At 36.4% G+C, this 20010-nt stretch overlaps 1 protein-coding gene across 1 annotated transcript in view; it reads right to left on the bottom strand.

The window, feature by feature from the left end:
- The window catches only part of CCDC112 (coiled-coil domain containing 112), a 29435-nt gene extending 9463 nt beyond the window's left edge, over positions 1 to 19972 (bottom strand). The window contains exons 1-4 of the mRNA XM_011971047.1: positions 19595 to 19972; positions 8064 to 8185; positions 2898 to 3019; positions 211 to 300 (exon numbers count right to left, since the gene is read on the bottom strand). Of these exons, the coding sequence (XP_011826437.1) occupies positions 211 to 300; positions 2898 to 3019; positions 8064 to 8185; positions 19595 to 19663 (403 nt within the window). The 5' untranslated portion in view covers positions 19664 to 19972. The remainder of the gene's footprint in view (positions 1 to 210; positions 301 to 2897; positions 3020 to 8063; positions 8186 to 19594) is intronic.
- Between the last annotated feature and the right edge of the window lie 38 nt (positions 19973 to 20010).

Raw genomic sequence — 20010 nt, 5'->3', positions numbered from 1 at the left:
CCTTATAATTTGTAAGGATTTGATAATACTTTAACGGATACACACAGAAATGCCCAATTATAGTTCTCCACTGCAAACTTACTAAAGCCTAACTGATAGAGTTTAGCTCCATTAATAAGTTTATTAAGTCCTAACCAATAAAGTAGAGCTCCATTAATGCCAAATAGAAAATACTAACACGTAAGAAAGATTATATTTAAATTCACTTACAATCAGGTGTAGGCTTCACATCTTTTAACTGATGCTGCAGTTTCTTTACATTGTTATGTATTTTGGCCAATTGTTGCTGGATTTTTGCTCCTATAAGGAAGAAGTATGCCCTTGAAAATAATTCTGTGACAAATGTGGTTATAATTCAGGATTCTACATGTAAGACTGATCACTGTTAGTAAAAGCCTAGAGCAATTAAATAAAGAACAAAAGATAGTTATTTATGTCAAAACATTAATACTTTAAGTACCTTTGCTGTAAATAAAGCATTTTTCAATATCTTCCAATATTGAAAAGCATAATGGGTTAAGTCTTACTATAACCTGTGCTAAGGAAATGTCTTTTTCTCTCCCTCTGTGTAGATTGAGTTATTGGACATTGTTTTAGATGTAAATGTTAGCAGTTTCAGCATTGTTTTGTTCTTTAATAGTGTTTCGTTTCTTTTTAATTTGTTATAATTTATGGAAATAGAATTTCATGTTAACTGTATTGTGGGAATATTAAAACTATCTAATTCTGTGAATACTGAGAAATTTCCCATTGAGAATTAATTTCATCCAACCAAATCCTCTAGGAAAGGGGCAGGTGATATTCATTGATATCACTGTCACGGCCCTGAGGAGGTGCCTCGGGTATCATTCAGTGGTATACTGTGCCACAGGTTGCCAAGCTCAACCAAAGGACCAGCCTGGAGTAAAATATTAGGCCCACAATAAAGCCTAAAAAGTAAGTGAGAGTCTCAACGATGTTTCCAAATCATCTTTATCAGCATGAAGGATTCTTCTTTCATATTTTCTTTTCTGAAGCATTAATCTTACTTTAATATTTACTAAATTACTAGGCTAATGTCAAAACATTCACATTCCTATAATAGTAATATTATTATTTTATCATCTTAGGGTACTTTATGTACCCTCCTCTTTTTTGTTTTTGCAACTTTTCCACAAATGAGCAAGAAGCATCAAAGGCTCTGTACAAAAGTCCTTAAAAGTAATTATTTTTTAAGAAAAAGTTTACTTATAGGTTTGCAGTCAGTGTGAATATCCAAAATAAACCTCTTAATATGTATATGACAACTTTGGCTTGTTCCGTGTTTTTCATTAAAATTCAAGAATTCCATAAAGGCAGAAACTTTTTGTAATTTGCTTTGTAGGGTCTTACTGTTGAACTTTAGGTCAAGAAACTTCTCTAGTACTTAGGAAAGTGTTTTTTATTGTTTTATTTTAGCTTTAGTTTGATCAGCTACCAAAATATCACTACAGGGCTGATAGTCTTTTTATTTTATTTATTCATTTGGATATATAGACAAATCATTTAAGTACAGTATGATATAAATGCAGGCTAAAATTGTGGCATGATATTTGAGGTAAGGAATAGGTATTTCTACTGCTTAGCTGTAATATATGAAGGGAAAACTTCTCTACCTTCATACTAAGACAAGCATTCTTTACTCTCCTAGACAGGAAAAACATAAAGTGTTACTAAATAAGAGCAAAACTGTAGAACAAAGGGAAATAGATTGGTACAAATCAAGTTGCCATAATAAAGGGAAAATCAAGTGAACTAAAATTTGCACAAAATTTTACTTATTGGCATTACTGAGACAGAAAAATCAGCCTCCCGGTCGTCTACAAAATAACTGAGGGAAATAAAGAAATATTGAATCAGGGGTGTCTAGGTTTTTCAATGTATCAAAGAGAAGAGATAACTAGAAATCTAGTGTTTATATTAGGTCCTGCTGTCATTCCAATAAAAGAAGGAAAATTACTCCTGCCACTGCTTGACAAAGGATAACTTTTTAAAGTAGTGTAATATTTTCTTTTAAAAAATGGTGTAACCTTATATTCTGAAAGAAAAAAATCACTAGGAATTTATTTTAATTGATGATAAGGGAGTATCATGAGCAGTCTCATCTCTTCACAGTGTCTTAATATTTTATAAAGCTTAGTTATTTGATAACCATTATTTTTCCTTTAAGAAATGCTAAGCAGCTTTTTTATTATAAAGATTTTACAACATACAGAATCTAACACTACAATGAAACAAGTATTCTCAGAATTCTTTAAAGGTAACATTTAGTACACTATTGACAATGATTAATATTCATAACAAACAAAAGAACATAGTCATGTACAATCTATCTATAAGGTGCGTTTTTATATATTATCTCATCAGATGCACAGTACGGCTCTCCTGAGGTACAAGTTTTAGAAAGTAGACAGGGAAACTCAGGTTTATGCAATTATTTGACTTGATCACTTCATACAACTACTAATTATAGCTTTGAATCTGTTGATGCTTACTGAATCCAGGGCTCAGTCAACAATGCCAGGGTAATGAGCTATCATCAGACAGCCCAGAAATCACTCTGCTTTTAAAAAATTATAATAGCATTTGCTGGTTTGTCAACCAAAAATATCCCCCAAATCCTCTTTTTCTTGTTAAATTTGAAGAAATATACAACAGAAAACAATCCAGTTAGTATGACTAAATAGTGACGTGAAAGAATAAACACATGTCCCTAAAAGACAAATTTTACCAAATAAAATATAGAGAATATAACACAGTTAATACAGAACTGACTCTATAGAGAACACAACACAGTCAATGCACAAAGACAAAGCACAGGGTAAAACTACAGCTTTATATCGCTTAACAGTTTTTAGTTCATCAGAAACTCAACTTACTTTCTGTTTTCCTGCTGTTAATTAATTTATTTTCCAATTCTTCTAGCATACTATGCTCAATTCTGAAGTCACTTTTTTGGTTGTAGAAATGACTGTGTTTATCTTTTTCCATGTTAATTACTCTTTAGGAAAAGAAACAAATAGTATAAATATGATTTAAATATATTTTTAATAGCTTAAAATATGAAGACACTTGATAATCAGTATTTTACATTTGGATTAATTCATGTATAGAATAAAAATAATTACTTTGGTTAATATGGCTAAGGAGTCAAAACATTAGTCAAAATAATTGCTGGAAGAGTTAATTTCAATCAAAAACAGCTATAATTTGAACTGCTATTTCAATCATAAAATGATAGTTTAAGAAAATGTGGATATACATTTGCTTTGAAAATGCATAAGCTTTTGATTATTGATTCAAACTCAATCTCACTGGAGCCTGAAAATGGCCATTACTGCTGATGACTGCTTTCAATAGTAGATGCTATTAATTTTGTTACCTCAGCCGAGATGGTTAACCTCTCCCAGTATGCACCTCCTCATCACTAAAATGTGAATAATAACAGCTCTCCACTATCTAATAGGTCTATTATTCACATCAACTGAGATAATATATGTGGGAGATCTCTGTACAGTACAAGTATACTATGGAAATGCAAGTTATTAATATTATTAATACAACTAAAACTTCAAGAGACTAACCATCTACAAAGACAGGAAATTTCGTGTATTTAATGACTACTGTCTACATTTACTTCAGAGCTTCTTTCAGCACGTCTCTGCCCCTTGGATTTAGTCTATCTACCAGTAAGTTCTTGTTGTTAGTTTGCACCCTAAGAGAAAACAAAAACAAAATAAAGCACTACCGAGAAACTTTTTTGATTGGGCAAAGAAATTAATTTTCAAATTACATTTTTTTTTTTTTTTGAGACAAGGTCTGGCTCTGTCACCCAGGCTGGAGTGCCACAGTACCATCTTAGCTCACTGCAGCCTTGACCTCCCTGGCTCAAGCAATCCTCCAACCTCAGTCTCCCGAGTAGCAGGGACTACAGGGGCGCATCACCATGCCCTGCTAATTTTTTTTTTTTTTTTTTGGTAGATAACAGGGTTTTGCCATGTTGCCCCAACTGGTCTTGAACTCCTGAGCTCAAGTGATCTGCCCACCTCAGCCTGCCAAAGTGCGTGAGCCATCATGCCCAGAAAAAATTAATTTTCTTAACGTGTTTCTTTCCCCCAGAAGGTGGAAACTAATGTGAATATTTCTCCACTAATCTTGGATTTAATAAGTGGTGGAGCATCTCTGGCCATTGACTTAATTCATACAACCTGAGAGGCAACTATACCAGTTTCCCAATCTTTTCCACTTTGCCACACATAGATAATTTTTTTTTTGAGATGGAGTCTCGCTCTGTTACCCAGGCTGGAGTGCAGTGGTGCGATCTCAGCTCACTGTAACCTCCGCCTCCCTGGTTCAAGCAATTCCACTGCCTCAGCCTCCTGAGTAGCTGGGACTAAAGGCACCCACCACCATGCCTGGCTAATTTTTGTATTTTTCGTGGAGACAGAGTTTCACCATGTTGGCCAGGCTAGTCTCAAACTCCTGACCTCAAGTAATTTTCCCGCCTTGGCCTCCCAAAGTGCTGGGATTACAGGCATGAGCCACAGCGTCTGACTGCCCATAGAGAAAAATTTAATATTCATAAGACACAGGGGGGTAGACAGATGAGACTGCCCCAGAGCCCACCGCACTGCTCCAAAGGCTGAGGGGATCATGTCTTAGCATGTGTGTTTAGGTAACTTCTATTGTTTGTGAGAAGAAGTAATGGGTAGATAAAGATATCAAATAGATTTCAGTCCCACCTGGCAACTCTAATGGACTGAGGACAGATATGGAGTCCTGTGTTGAGGACTGGGAAGTTCACCTAGGCTCTGGTTGCAGATGGGGAAAATTACTATGATAAAAAGAAACGTCTGCCATGGACATGGGATATGCTACAACTTTATACCACTCAACAGTTTTTAGTTCATGACAAACTCAACTTACTTTCCATTTTCCGGGATTAGAAATATTAACCTATAAGGATATTGAAAATATGCTAATTAATAGAGACAAGTTGACAAAAATGAAAACATGCTCAACCTCCTCAATAGAAGAAACGCAAATTAAAACTATCACAGTGACACTGCACACCTATCATATCGGCAAAACAATCACAAATTTAATATATTTTGTTGACAAAACTGTGAGAAAACATGTCTTCTCACACATTGTTGATGGAACTGTTGTCTACGGAGGGCAATTTAGCAATATTTATCACATTGCAAATTCATTTATCTCTGACCCAGTATTTCCTTTCAGGAATTTATCCTGAAGATATACTCAAAAACAAATAATGTTGACCTATGTGGGGATGGTAATTAATTGCAGCACTGTTTGTTATTAAAAAAAGATTGAATATAACCTAAACATCCATAAATATGGGCAGGTTAATAAATCATATTACATTTATACACTGGAATATGATACAGTGGTATTCTGTTCTATGTACGGACAGAAAAAGATCTCCAAGATAACCTCTTTTTATAACAAAGTTTTTGTAGGAAAATGTTAGACATATTCAAAAGGACAGAATGGTAAATTGACCCCCATCATCTGATATGCCTTTCATCTCACCCTGATTCAGCAGTTTTACCTCTCATTTCATCTATCCATCTATCTTTGCTTTGCTTAGTTTAAGTATTTTCAAGTAAATCCATTACATCTACCTTTGCTTTGCTTAGCTTAGCTTAAGTATTTTCAAGTAAATCCATTACATTACGCAATTTCACCCCAACAAACTTTTGTGTGTGCCTCGAGAGAGTACAGATATTTGGCTTACCTAACTATAATGCCATTATTGTGCCCAGCAAATTCTACAATTCCTTGTTATCTAAGATATACACTTAAGAAAAAAAAAACAAACAAGATGCAGAGCAATGTGGACAGTATGCTACCATTTACACAAAAAAGGAAAAATCTGAATATATATTTATATTTCTTTATAAACACATAAAATATCTGTGGAAGGATACATAAGAAACCAAAACTAGTGGGTTAACTGAGTGGAAAGGAACTGGGTGGCTTGGATCAAGAGTAAAACTGAGACTTTCCACTGGGTACCCTTTGATATATTTTGATTTTTGAACCATGTAAATATATTACCTATTCTAAAAATAAAACCAAATGATATTATAGATAGTGGTTTTTCCTTTGTGTTTATGTGAATTGTTAGATAGAAACACTCTTACAATGAGTTTTTCTAATATTCCTTTAGTGAGTTTTTCCAATGCCTTAAAACAGATGAAGAAGCCTACTCAGAACTGTAAAACATACTGGTTGCTGTATCTATGGATATTAACCATTTGGTGGACATTACCCTATCTAGAAAGAAACATAAAACGGAACCTCTAACCTAGAATCTACTTCTATCTAGAGTAATGCATTTTGGAAATTTTAAATAATTGTATTTTTTTCAAATTCTGAATACTAAAGATATAGGTATTAACAACTTCAAGTATACAATACATTATTATTAACTATAGTCACTATGCTGTACATTAGGTCTCCAGGTCTTTTCTATTTTATAATTTGTACCCTTTGACCAACATCTCCCCATTATCCCCACTCCCACCTCATCACCCCCAGACTTCTGGTAATCACCACTCTATTCTCTATTTCTGAGTTTGACTTTTTTAAGATTCCACATATAAATGAGATCATGCATTGTCTGTCTTTCTGTGTATGGCTTATTTCGCTTAACATAATGAAAATCTCAGCTCACTTTTCTAAGAACATTGATATTAAATATTCTCAACTCTTCACACACACACAAGGTAACTGTGTGAAGTGATGAATATGTTAATTAGCTTGATTGTGGTAATCATTCTGCAACGTATATGTACATCCAGACACCACACTGTAGACATTAAATATATATAATTTTTATTTGTCAGTTATACCTCAATAAAGTTGGGGGAAAAGACAAAAGTATTATATAAATGCAAGGAGAATTCAATCTCCAAAAGCTAAAATATGGTATAGCTTTTCAAAATTCTAACAGTACACTTTTTCATTGGTAGAATTTCTAAATAGAGAACTGCCACCAATTCTGATCCAGAGACCATTCCTTATAATAGGCTCCTTTTCTCATGTTCTTTGGCAAGTTGATACTATGTAGGTTCAAAGCAATGTTTTGATAAAGCTCTCAACTGTAGGGTAGAGTGGGGTGCCTTGAGTTCCAATTTTTTTTTAACATTCCTCATATTTATCATATGCTGGTACTGCTGACAACATTGAACATTCAATAAATATCACTGGTTGTTTAAAGAAGAAGTTCATATATATTGAAAATTTTAAATAAATGGAAGCTTCTCAAATAGCTTGGTCATAATGGGCAGAATGGATCTGAAAGGGGCAGAAACCAAGGAAGTGAGATCAATTAAAAATGCACTGAAAAAAAAAAAAAAAAAAGTAAGAGTACTGACTTTTCATTAAAATGATTCACTGTCTTCCTTAGTGAGATCACACCCACATATTCAAATAGGCTTGCTGGTGAACAGCACTGGTTAGTAAGAATGATGGCTTTCAGAGTGGCTGGAGCCAGCCTAGGAGTCCCTCAGACACCATTTATTAAGCATGTAACCTATGGAAAGATGTTTATCCTCTATGATCCTCAACATCCTCATTTGTAAAATGGAAGAAGAACAATTTAAATATATGATGTTTGTCATTTATAAAACACTTTCATACAAATATAATAAAAAAACACAAAAACTATTCACTTCCTCAAAAACATTTACCAGGCGTTTAGTTATAAAGTGAAAATAGATTGTCTGTTATTTGTTATACAAAATCTAAAGAAACAGCTATTTTATTTCCCTTGAAATACACAGATTCAAAATTGTAAAAATAAAACTGAAATTACTCTACTTACAATTAACTTTATATTAAAGAGCCTATTATTTGTCCATTTCATACCTCCCATCTTTCTCTTGTTATATTTGACAGGCTAGTGATTACAATTTTATAACTTAATGTGAGACTAGGTAGGGTAGAATTAATTTTTTATTGTCCATTATAAAATGGCTAGTGATGTTATTTGAAGATAATATTCTTATACTTACTGATTCTTAAATTTTTCTGCTGTGCGTACGAATTCTGCTTTCTTAGTCTGATTAACTTTCTGCTTCCAGTTTTGAAGATGAAAAGGACGAATTCCACCTGAAGTACTAAAACAGCCATCACTCTGCATTGAGAACAAGAAAAACTTAACAGTAATGAAAATAGTAAAACATAAATGTGGAATTTTTTCAGAGAGATAAAATGTCAATAGTTGAGTTTCTTGAAGGATAATTTTGGGGCCAATCTTATTTAACTCTTAAAAGTACATTTGTGGAAGAAGGAATATCTATCAAATGAAGGAATATCTATCTTAAAATGCTACACTGAGTAAGAAAGGTTAAATATCCCAGGATTATTTGCAAAATACTCTAATTCATTCAGTTGGTCATTTAATAAGTATGTATTGAACACTACGAAGTGACACGGGCTGCATTAGACACTAGGGAAAAAATCATGATCTATAATAATATGGCCCCTGTCTGAAGGTCTAGTGAGGAAAAACAGATTTAAAGAGAGAAGAGTAAACAAGCAATAAAATGAAAACTCCACCAGCTGCAATAAGTGCTATTAAGAAAATAAATATTAGGGCTCAGATGGAGAAAGCAGAGCAAGGGTTTCCTTTTTCAGTTACAATGGTCACAGGTCTATTTGAGGGGATGACTTTAAGGAAGATTGAAGGCAGCTATGACAGGAGCAGTAGGAAAGTGTGTTCTAAGCAAAGGGATCTACATGTGCAAAAGCCCTAGAGCATGAAAGACTTTGCTGAGTTCAAGCAGAGAAAGGCCAATTGTGACATGAGATTAGTAACGGTGCGATCTTGGTAGGAGATGAAAGTAGAGAGGCAGGTACGTGCCAGATCATACAGACACTTTAGGTCACTTAGGGGGTCTGGATTTTATTGAAGTGTTTTGAGCAGGGAAAAGCCATGATACATTTAATTTAAGAACAATTTTCTGGCTATTTTTTTGGAGAATAAATTAATGGGAGGTGTGGGGGTGGAGTGAGCCAAGACTGGAAGCAGGAGGATCAATGAGGTACCTAGTACAGCTATACAGACAAGGAATGACAGTGTCCAGGACTACTGAGCTGATAGAAAATAAAAGAAGACTCAATATATTTTGGAGGTATCACCGAGAGGGATTGCTGAGCAACAAAAATGGGTTGTGGAGGATGAGGGGAAAAGGAAACAAGGCTTTAAATTTCCAGGAGCAGAAAAGAATAAAGTAGTAAATCTAAATCTAGGAAATATATTTTAAGTCAAAATGTAATCCACATACCATAAAATATGTCTGTTTGAAGTGTACAATTCAGTAGTTTTTAGTGCATTCACAAAGTTGTGCAACCATCATGACTATCCAGTTTCAGAATATTTTCATCATACCAAAAAGAAACCTCATACCTATTAGAGGTCACTCCCCATTCCCCTTCCTTCCAGCTCCTGGCAACCATTAATCTACTTTCTGACTCTATGGATTTGCATATTCTGGAGATTTTATATAAATGGGCTCGTACAATGTGTAGCCTTGTCTGACTTCTTTCACTTCACGTGATGTTTTCAAGATTCATCCATGTTGTACCATGAATCAATACTCCATTCCTTCTTACGGCTGAATAATACTCCATTATATGGGTCTACCACATTTTGTTTATCTACTCATCAGTCGCTAGCTGATGGACAATTGGGCTGTTTCCATTATTTGGCCAAATTAATCTGAACATTTGTGTACATGTTTTAATGCGAATATATGTCTTCAATTCTCTTCATTATATACCTAGCAGCAGAATTTCTGGATCATAAAGTAATTATTATTATTTTTTTTTACTTTCCCATTTTAAAAAATTGGGTGGCATAGCGGGGCCTGGTGGTTCATGCCTCTGATTTCAGCACTTTGGGAGGCCAAGGCGGGAGAACAGCTTGAGCTGAGGAGTTTGAGACCAGACTGGGCAACATAGCAAGATCCTGTCTGTATAAAAATTAAAAAAACAAAAAAAAATTAAGCCAGGCATGGTGGTATGAGGCCACCAGGAGGCCACCTCAGGAGGCTGAGGTAGGAAGATCACTCGAGTCCAGGAGATCAAGGCTGCAGTAAGCCATGACCACAAAACTGCACTCCAGCCTGGGGGGACAGGGCAACACGCTGTCTCAACAATAACAACAACAACAAAAGGATTGCCCTTTTATTGTTGAGTTGGAAGCATTCTTTATAAACTGGATGTAAAAGTCCCTTATTAGACATGATTTGTAAATATTTCCCCCCATTTTCTGAGTTGTCTTTTCACTTTCTTGATAATGCCTTTGAAGCCCAAAAGTTTTAAACTTTTTAAAGAATTGCCGGACTGTTTTCCACAGTGGCTGCACCATTTTACATTCCCACCAGCAATGTATGGGGGTTTCAATTTCTCCACAAACTCACCAATAACTGTTATTATCTGTCTTTTTTATTACAATCATCTTAATGGGTATGAAGTGATTTCTCACAGTGGTTCTGACTAGTCCATAATGACTAACGATGTTGAGCATTTTTTTCATGTGCTTATTGGCCTCTTATTTTAAGGAATGTCTACTTAAATCCTTTCCCTTTTAAAAAATTTGGTTATTTGTCTGTTTATTGTTGAATTGTAACAGTTATTTACATATGTTACTCAACTTTTACGGGAGGCTACTGTTTTGAACAGAGCTCCTGCAGTAGGCCCCAACAGACCAGACAAAATAAAAATAGTCACTCATGCTAAGTGCCACATGATCAAAATGAAACTTTGAGGAAATAGGTAGATTTTCCCAATTGAGCAATTTTTCCTGAAAACAAGAGATGCACAACAACCAATCAGAAAGGGTCCAGTCAACCTGAGTCTGAGTAATAAGAAAAGCCTCTCTGCTTTTACCTTCATAAGTTACCTGAAGTAAACTGATGTTAACCAATCCTCTTTCTTTTTTCTTTCTTTCTTTTCTTTTCTTTTTTTTTTTTTCATTAAAGTGGTTAGGGTCTTCTTATGTCGCCCATGTTGGACTCCTGGGCTCAAATGATCCTCTTGTCTTGATCCTGCTTAGTCTCAGAGTAGTTGAGACTATAGGCACATGCTACTGTGCTCAACTCCAATCTGCTTTTTTCTTTTTTCTTCGAAATATTCTTTCATAATTGAGATTTTATTGTTGTGTTGAAAATCAGTACACACACATTTCAATTTGCAAACATTTTTAATATAAGTACCAAAAATCTAAAATGTCATGTTTTTCCCACCCCACCCCCCGCAGATGGAGTTTTGCTCTTGTCATCCAGGCTGGAGTGCATTGGTGCCATCTTGGCTCACTGCAACCTCTGCCTCCTGAGTTCAAGCGATTCTCCTGCCTCAGCCTCCTGAGTAGCTGGGATTACAGGCACCCACAACCATGTCCGGCTAATTTTTGTATCTTTAGTAGAGACAGGGTTTTGCCATGTTGGCCAGGCTGGTCTCAAACTCCTGAACTCAGGTGATCTGCCTGCCTCGGCCTCCCAAAGTACTGGGATTACAGGCATTAGCCACCGCACCCAGCCACCATGTACTTTTAGAGGTTATTCCAGGGACTTTCCAGCTTAAATTTGGAGGGAAATTTTCCTTAAGAGGCGATCAAGTACCAGTATCTTCACATGTTGATAAGTTGTTAAATACATCCCAGCAACTCACAATTTAATACCATATACACTGCATAGTCTAATTTTCAATCTTTCACAACACACTAACAATGTTATTAGGAAAATATAGGACTACCATAACCAAAGGTGTCGTAGAGTGCACACAATTCTGACGGGGAAAGCCATGATCAAAGACTGGTTTTTATAAGGAAACAATTCTACTAAAAAAGAACACGGGAATGGAAGTAATTTAAAATCTTCAAGACATTAAATGCAGGACCATGACTCCATATTGTCATTTAGTATGCTTAGTATTAGAGGATATAAGAACTAACCCCCTATCTACGGAATGTTAAGCTGACACTCAAGACAGTCAAAGCCTCCCATAATTCAATATTCCACACTATTTTCTGGTTGTACCAAAAAATAAACAACCAGCGAATGATTTCACCTCTTAAAGCATTTACACTTAAAAAATAGGATGAGGTGGGATTCCCTCCTTCTTAAAAATGTTCCCTGAGTGACTAAAAAACTTGCATTTACAAGATAGTTAATAAAAATATTCCTCTGGATTGTACAAGGAGGGAGACGGGGACTACTAAAACACAGTAGATGATATTAATCGGACTTGGCTATTTTTTTTTTTTACCCAAACTCATTTTATCGCCAGACAGACTTGGCTTCTTTCCCTCAGCCTTCATCGAAGGCACGACTCTCCTGGGTTTTAGTTTCTTCGTTTTCTGCAGGTAAGTCTTCTTCAGTTTCTTGGTTAGCCACTTTGGCCAGTTTTCCTTTTGCTCCCCTTTTGCCTTTGGTTTCCCTTTTGTGTCTGAAGATTTATCCTTTCATGACCGCCTTTTTTGGCTTCATTTCTGCTTTTGTAGGAGCAGGTTTAGATGACAATTGCACGAATCTCCTCTTGGGCTCTTCCTTCACTTACCCTTCTGCTGGACTCACCTTCCAGTTGGGCTTCTTGTCAGCAGGAAAGGCGCCTGTCCGGTGCTCAGTGCTTACAAGCCCTGGTGTGCCAGCCTCTATGGAGCTGGGCTACGTGGCTGTTGCCACTCCTCCTGCCACCTCAGCGGCCGAGAGCCCCACTTTTTTCTATTGTTTCTGGGTTTTTTGTTCCTACTTTACAGAACCCACTGTTCTGTCATGCCCTATGGAAATTCTTACCTATTTTGTAGAATGGGATGCTGCCCCAATTCATGAATTGCAAATAAAAGCCTATTCGATCTAAATTGAACTAAATTTGTTGTAACTTTGTTCAACATATATTTTAGATGTAAGAACCTTATCAACATATAATTTGCAAGCATTTTCTCACATTCTATGACTTATCTCTTAACTTTCTTAATAATGTTCTTTTGCAGCGGCGTAATCCCGGTTCACTGCAACCTCTACCTCTACCTCCCCGGTTCAAGTGATCCTCCTGCCTCAGCCTCCTGAGTAGCTAGGACCACAAGCACATACCATCATGCATGGCTAATTTTTGTATTTTTAGTAGGGGTAGGGTTTTGCAACGTTGGCCGGGCTGGTCTCGAACTAGCCTCAAGTCATCTGCCCGCCTGGGCCTCCCAAAGTGCTGGGATTACAGGCATGAACCACTGCACCTGGCCTGAAGCACAAAAGGTTTTTAATTTTGATGGAATCCAACGTATCTATTTGGTCTTTGGCTGCTTGTGCTTTAGGTGTCATACAGGGGAAACTACTGACTGACCAAAGGTCATGAAGACTCATGCCTGTGTTTTATTCTAAGAGTTTTTTAGACCTACATTTGGTCTTTGATCAGATTAGATATGTTAAAATATGGTGTGAGGTAGTTCAGCTTCTGTAAGTGGTTATTCAATTGTCCAAACATTTGTTGAAAAGACTGTTCTTTTTTTTTTTGAGATGGAGTCTCGCTCTGTCGCCCAGGCTGGAGTGCAGTGGCCGGATCTCAGCTCACTGCAAGCTCTGCCTCCCGGGTTTACGCCATTCTCCTGCCTCAGCCTCCTGCCTCTCCTACTACAGGTGCCCACCACCTCGCCCAGATAGTTTTTTTGTATTTTTTAGTAGAGACGGGGTTTCACTGCATTAGGCAGGATGGTCTCGATCTCCTGACCTCGTGATCTGCCCATCTTGGCCTCCCACAGTGCTGGGATTACAGGCCTGGGCCACCGCACCCGGCCGACTGTTCTTTTCTTACTGAATTGTCTTGGCACCCTTTTGAAAATCAACTGCCCATAAATCTGTGGGTTTATGTCTTGTCTCTCACTGATCTATATGTCTGTTGTCTATCCCTATGCCAGTACCACAGTTTGATTACTATGGCTTTGAAGGTAAATTCTGAAATTAACAAGTGTAAGTCCTTCAACTTTGTTCTTCTTTTTCAAGACTGTTTTGGCTATTTTCCGTGCCTTGCATTTTCCATATTAATTTTAAGATCAGCATGTACATTTCTTCAAAATAATTTTTAAAAGGCAGCTAAGATCTTTATAGAGATTGCACTGAATCTGTAAATCAATTTGGGGAGTACTGCCATCTTAATAAAATGAAGTCTTCAAAATCATAAACAGTAAGTATTCATTTATATATGTCTCCTTTAATTTTTTTGAATAATTTTTATAGGTTTTAGAGCATAAGTTTTATGCTTCTTTTGTTAAATTCATCCCTATGTATTTTAATCTTTGTGATACTATTTTAAATGGTATTTTTTTCTTAATTTCATTTTTGAATTGGCCATTGCTAGTGTATAGAAATACAACTGACTTTTGTATATTGATCTTGTATTCTGCAACCTTGCTGTACTTTTTAAATTAGTTTTCTAGTAAGTTTTTGTGTGTGTGTGGATTCCTTAGAATTTTTAATATATATTAGGTCATCTGTGAGTAAGTATCATGTTACATCTTCCTTTCCAATATGAATGCTTTTTATTTCCTCTTCTTGCCAAATTGCCCTAGTTAGAACTTACAGTGAGTAAAGCGGTAAGAGTGGATAATTTTGTCTTGTTCCTGATCATATGGAGACAGCCTTCCATATTTTATCATTACACATTATGTTACTTAATGATGCTGCTATCAGGTTGAGAAAGTTCTCTTCTACTGACAGTTTGTTGACTGGAAAATCTGAGTTGATCTATCTTCATGAAAGGGTGTTGGATTTTGTCAATTGCTTTTCTGATTCTATTGGGATGATGTGGTTTTGCCCTTTATTCTATTCATATGTTGTATTATATTAGTTGATTTTCATATATTAAACCAACACTGCATGTCTGGAATAAATTGCAATTGATCATGGTGTATAATCCTTTTCATGTTTTTAGATATGTTTGCTCGTATTTTGTTATTTTTACATCTGTATTTATAACAGATACTACTCTGTATTTTTTTTGTGTGTGTGATGTTTTTGTTTGATTTTGGTATCAGGGTAATAATGGCCTTACAGAATGAGAAATGTTCATTAAAATGTTCCTTCCTCCTCTATTTTCTGAAAAACATTTGTTACAAACAAAAATACATTTATGCTGACTTTCATATTTACCTATATATTTGCAGTACTCTATTCACATTATTCTTCATGTGGATTTAAGTTACTGCCTAGTGTCCTTTTATTTTAGCTTGAACGACTCCTTTTAATGTAGGGCAATTATGCTAATGATAAATTATTTTGGCTCTTGTTTGCCTCAGTATGTCTTAAATTCTCCTTCATTCTTATAGAATAATTTTGCTGTACAAAGAACAATTGGTTGGCAGTCTTTTTCTATTTTATGTCATCCCTCTGCCTTTTGGCGTCCATGGTTTCTGATGTGAAATCAGCTGTTAATCTTATTGAGGAACTCCTTATATGTAATGAATTGCTTCTTTCTTGGTGCTTTCAAGACTTTTTGTCTATATTTATTGGCATGTTTATTATGATGTGTCTAGATATGAATTTCTATGAGTTTATTCTATTTAGAGTTCATTGAGCTCCATCCATATGTAGGTTAATGTTTTTCATCAAATTTGTGAAGTCTTCTGTTTTATTTCCTCAAATATCTATTTCCTCCTTTTTTCTCTCTTTCCTTTCTTTCTGGGACTCTCATTATGCACATGGTAGTATGCTTAATGGTATCTCACAGATCTCAGACTCTGTTCATTTTTCTTCATTCTTTTCTTCTCTCTGTTCTTCAGTCTGGATAATCTGAATGGACCTATCTTCAAGTTTGCTGATACTTTCTTCTGCCAGCTCAATTCTGGTGTTGAGTCTCTCTAGCGACGTTTTCATTTGAAGTTCCTGCATTTTTTAACTCCAGAATTTCTACTTGATTCTTTTTTAAATGTTTGATTTCTTTAAAGATTTCTATTTGATGAGACCTCATTTCCACATTTTCTCTTAGTTCTTTAGACATGGTTTCCTTTAGTTCTTTGAACATATTTAAATAACTGTTTTGAAGTCTTTGTCTACTATGTCCAATAGCCAGTATTACTCAGAAAGAGTTCCTTTTTACTGTTTTCCCCATGTGTGAACCATACCTTCTTGCCATGTTTCATAATTTTGTTAAAGACTGGACATATAAAATAATATAATGTGACAACTCTAAAAATGAGATTTTCCCCCCTTACCAGGGTTTGTTTTGTTGCTGTTTGTTTGGTCACTTTCCTAAACGAATTCTGTAAAGTCTGTAGTCTTTTATGTCAGGTGTGGCAGTGAAATCTCTGGTTGGTTAGTTCAGTTGTCAGCCAATAATTGGTCAGAGATTTCCTTAGATGCATTGAACCACTGTGTGTCCTAGTGTTTGCTACCTTTGGGAAAGGGGGTCTGTATGCATGTTGAAGCATACCTCCTACATGCAGGCAGGCAGTTTACAACCCTACCTTAGTCTTTGCTTTCTGCCAGCACAGTGTTTCAAAGCCAAACAAGGATGAGGACTGAGAGCTTTCTTAGGTCTTTCCTGGTGTCTCCTATTGCTGCTGTAACGAACTCACCACAAGTTAGTTTACCACAAATGCAGTGGCTTAAACAACAGAAATTTATTCCGTTATAGTTCTGGAGGTCTAGTTTAAAATCAAAGTGTGAACCTGGAGGACATTATGGTAAGTGAAACAAGCCAGACACAGAGATGCAAATCCTGTATAATCTTACTTAGACTGCACATGGAATCTAATACAGAATAGAACAACAGTTGCCAGAGGCTGGTGGGAGGGCAAGGAAAGAAACAGGGAGTTGGTCAAATGGTGCAAAGTTTCAGATAGACAGGAGGAATATGTTGGGATCTACTGCACAGTAGGTTAACCATAGTCAATAATGATGTTATTGTGTGTCTCAAAATAACAGAGTAAATTTCAAATGTTTCACCAGAAAAAATAAGTGAGGTGATAGATATGTTAATTATTAGCCTGGTTTAATCATTCCACATTGTATACATATATCAAAACATCATATTGAACCCCATAAAGTATATAATTACGATTTGTCAATTAAAAATAATGTTAATTAAAACAAAGGTGTTAATAGGGCTACATTCCTTCTGGAAGCTTCAGGGAAGAATCCACCCTCTTACCTTTTATTTCCAGCATCTAGAGCCACCTTCATTCCTTGGCTAATGGCCCCTTCCTCACATTACTCCATCCTCTTCCTTCCATCATCACATCTCCTACTTCTGACTCTGATCTTCCCACGTCTCTCTTATAAGGACCTTTCTGATTACACCAGATCCACTCAGATAATTAAGATATTTAATTTATCTTAATCACATCTGCAAAGTCCCTTTTACTATGTAAGATTACACAGTCACAGGTGAAAACAGTTATTATTGAAGGGTTATTTCATGCAGCCAAGGAACATAAAATTCAGGTTATCAGAGGGAAGGTCCTTAGAAACAAAACAGAAGATAGGGCCTTAAGCTGGTATAAAACCAGCATCACACTAATGTGATGCTGTTAGAGATACTTCAAAAAAGTCATAATTCAGCAACTACAATAATCAAGAGAACAACTGGGAACAAGAGGGAAATGACATTGGAGAGGTGGATAGAGATTTGTGGTCTTCAGATTTGAAAGGGAATAGCTAAGAGGGTTATGAATAAATAATATACAAATACTAAAAAGCATAGATACAAATACTATACAAATACTAAAAAGCATAGATAGAAAAGTAACACACTTTTCATAGTAAGTGAGGAATTTATGAGATTCCACGCCCTGAGGATATTGTAAAATAAAATACAATATAAAATAGTTTCAAAACTTCAGAGATAATTACTCCAAAGTAATTTAAAGAAACTGTGATGGACTGAATTGTGTTCCCTCAAAATTCCTATGTAGAAGGTCTGATCCCCAAATAACTCTATCTGGAGATAGGGCCTTTAGGTTAAATGAGGTCATTAAGGTGGGGACTTAATTTGATAGAACTGGTGACCCCATAAGAAGAGATGCCAGAGATCTCTTTTACTCTTCTTGTAAGAGAGAAAAGACTATGTGAGGACACAGTGAGAAGGTGGCTGCCTACAGGCCAGGAAGAGAGGCCTCACCAGAAACCAACCCTAAGGGCAACTTGATCTTGAACTTCTAGCTTCTAGAACTGTGAGAAAATAAACTTTTGTTGTTTTAGCCACCAAGTCTGTAGTAGTTTGTTATAGAAGCCCTAGCTGACAGGAACTTTAGATATTTTGGTAGACATCTCTAGTATCATGAGATTGCCATCAGGAAAATTATCTCTTCTCAAGAAAATACTAGTTGGTTTCAGTGTTAAAGTCAGTAGGAATATCTGTTCATTTAATCATATGACACATATTCAAGTTCAGTGTCAGGCTGTAGAATTTTTGTGTATAGGTATGTGTGTGTGGTATGCTGGGGGAAGTACAAAGATGGATAACATGTAAACTCCTAAACAGTATCACAATATAGTATGAAGTAATTCTGTTTTGTTTTTTTTTTAAAGAAAAAGCCCAAACACATGTGAAGAATTCTACCTAATTATGCTGAGGTAGATTCTCAACAATGAGGCTCTGCTTTCCCTACTAAAGTGGTAAGAAAGTATACACCACGGTTCTCAATCTCAGCACTACTGACTTTTGGACCAGATGATTTTTTGTTGTAGGTGGCTGTTCTCTGGCATCTATCCATTAGATGCTAGCAGCCCCTCAACACCCCCCTGCTCCCCACTCTGACAGCCAAATATGTCTCCAAACATTGCTAGATATCCTCTAGGTGACTGATAAAATGGCTGAAAGAGCTCCACAGGTGATCTGATCCAACCCCTGAGGAGGCAAACACCACAAAAGTGTGCACCAATAACAACATTAGGCAACTTGCAAGAAATGCAGATCACAAGATAAAACATTGCTACAAGAATTTAGAGAACAAATGATGGAGAAACCCAGCAACATGGGGTCACACATTTTTTTAAGCATAGTACTTAAAAATACTCTATGTATTTTTATATATTTTATATTTTTTCCTGAGATGCTTGGGCCAGAGTTAGAATAATAAAGAGAATTATAGAGGATGTGTGAGAAAATTTTCCGTAGGTGGAATTTCCTGAAGGTCTAACGAGTAAAGACACTGTATTTCCTTAAAGGAGGAAAAAGATGGAACCTGTCCTCAGCTCCTGACAGCCTTCCTTCAGGTTTATATTGATCCACAAATTATTTAGTAAGTGCATACTATAGTCCAAGCACTACACAACAGGCATAGTTCTTGGTGCTGGGAATACAATAAAGAATAAAATTTCCAATACTTTCTGCCCTCATGGAGCTTACATTCTCATGGGGGTGCGAGGAAGGGTGAGGGTGTGAGGAGAAACATAAACAATAGAAATAAAATATGTAATGTAATATATGGTACTAAGTGCTAGGGGAAAAATAAAACCAGAAACAGGGACTGGGTGTGCCGCTTAAGGGGATTCAGTTGAGAGAGATCATGGAAAGTCTCGTTGAGCTGATAACATCTGAACAAAGATACCTGGTCCTCACCACCTAGAAAGGGTCCTAAACCGATCACTGGAAACACCTCTGCCTCCGACCATCCCATATTGTCTTTCTCCTTGTGTTCCCAGCGCCGGTACAGTAACACAGCTGCCACCAATTACTGAGCACAGTCCCCCTCCAACCAAGCACTGTGCCAGGGGCTCCCCAGACATAACGTTAATCCAAAGCTCGGGAGGTGCATGTTACTATTCCCAATTTTTAGAGAAGAAAGTGAGTCTCCGAGAGCATATGTTCTTATCACGCGGCTAGGAAGCGGCAGAGCCGGGTTCCCACCCAGGTCTTCCTCGACTCCGAAACCACATGGAGGCGGCTCTGCAAAAGCTGTTAAACGCACAAGCCAACAAAGAGCAACGCCCGGCGCGTGCCAGGCCCCGAGCAGGGGAGGCGAAC

The sequence above is a fragment of the Mandrillus leucophaeus genome, unplaced genomic scaffold (assembly GCF_000951045.1).
Source record: "Mandrillus leucophaeus isolate KB7577 unplaced genomic scaffold, Mleu.le_1.0 Scaffold983, whole genome shotgun sequence".
Taxonomy (NCBI): Eukaryota; Metazoa; Chordata; class Mammalia; order Primates; family Cercopithecidae; genus Mandrillus; species Mandrillus leucophaeus.
This window is presented reverse-complemented; position numbering and strand designations above follow the sequence as displayed.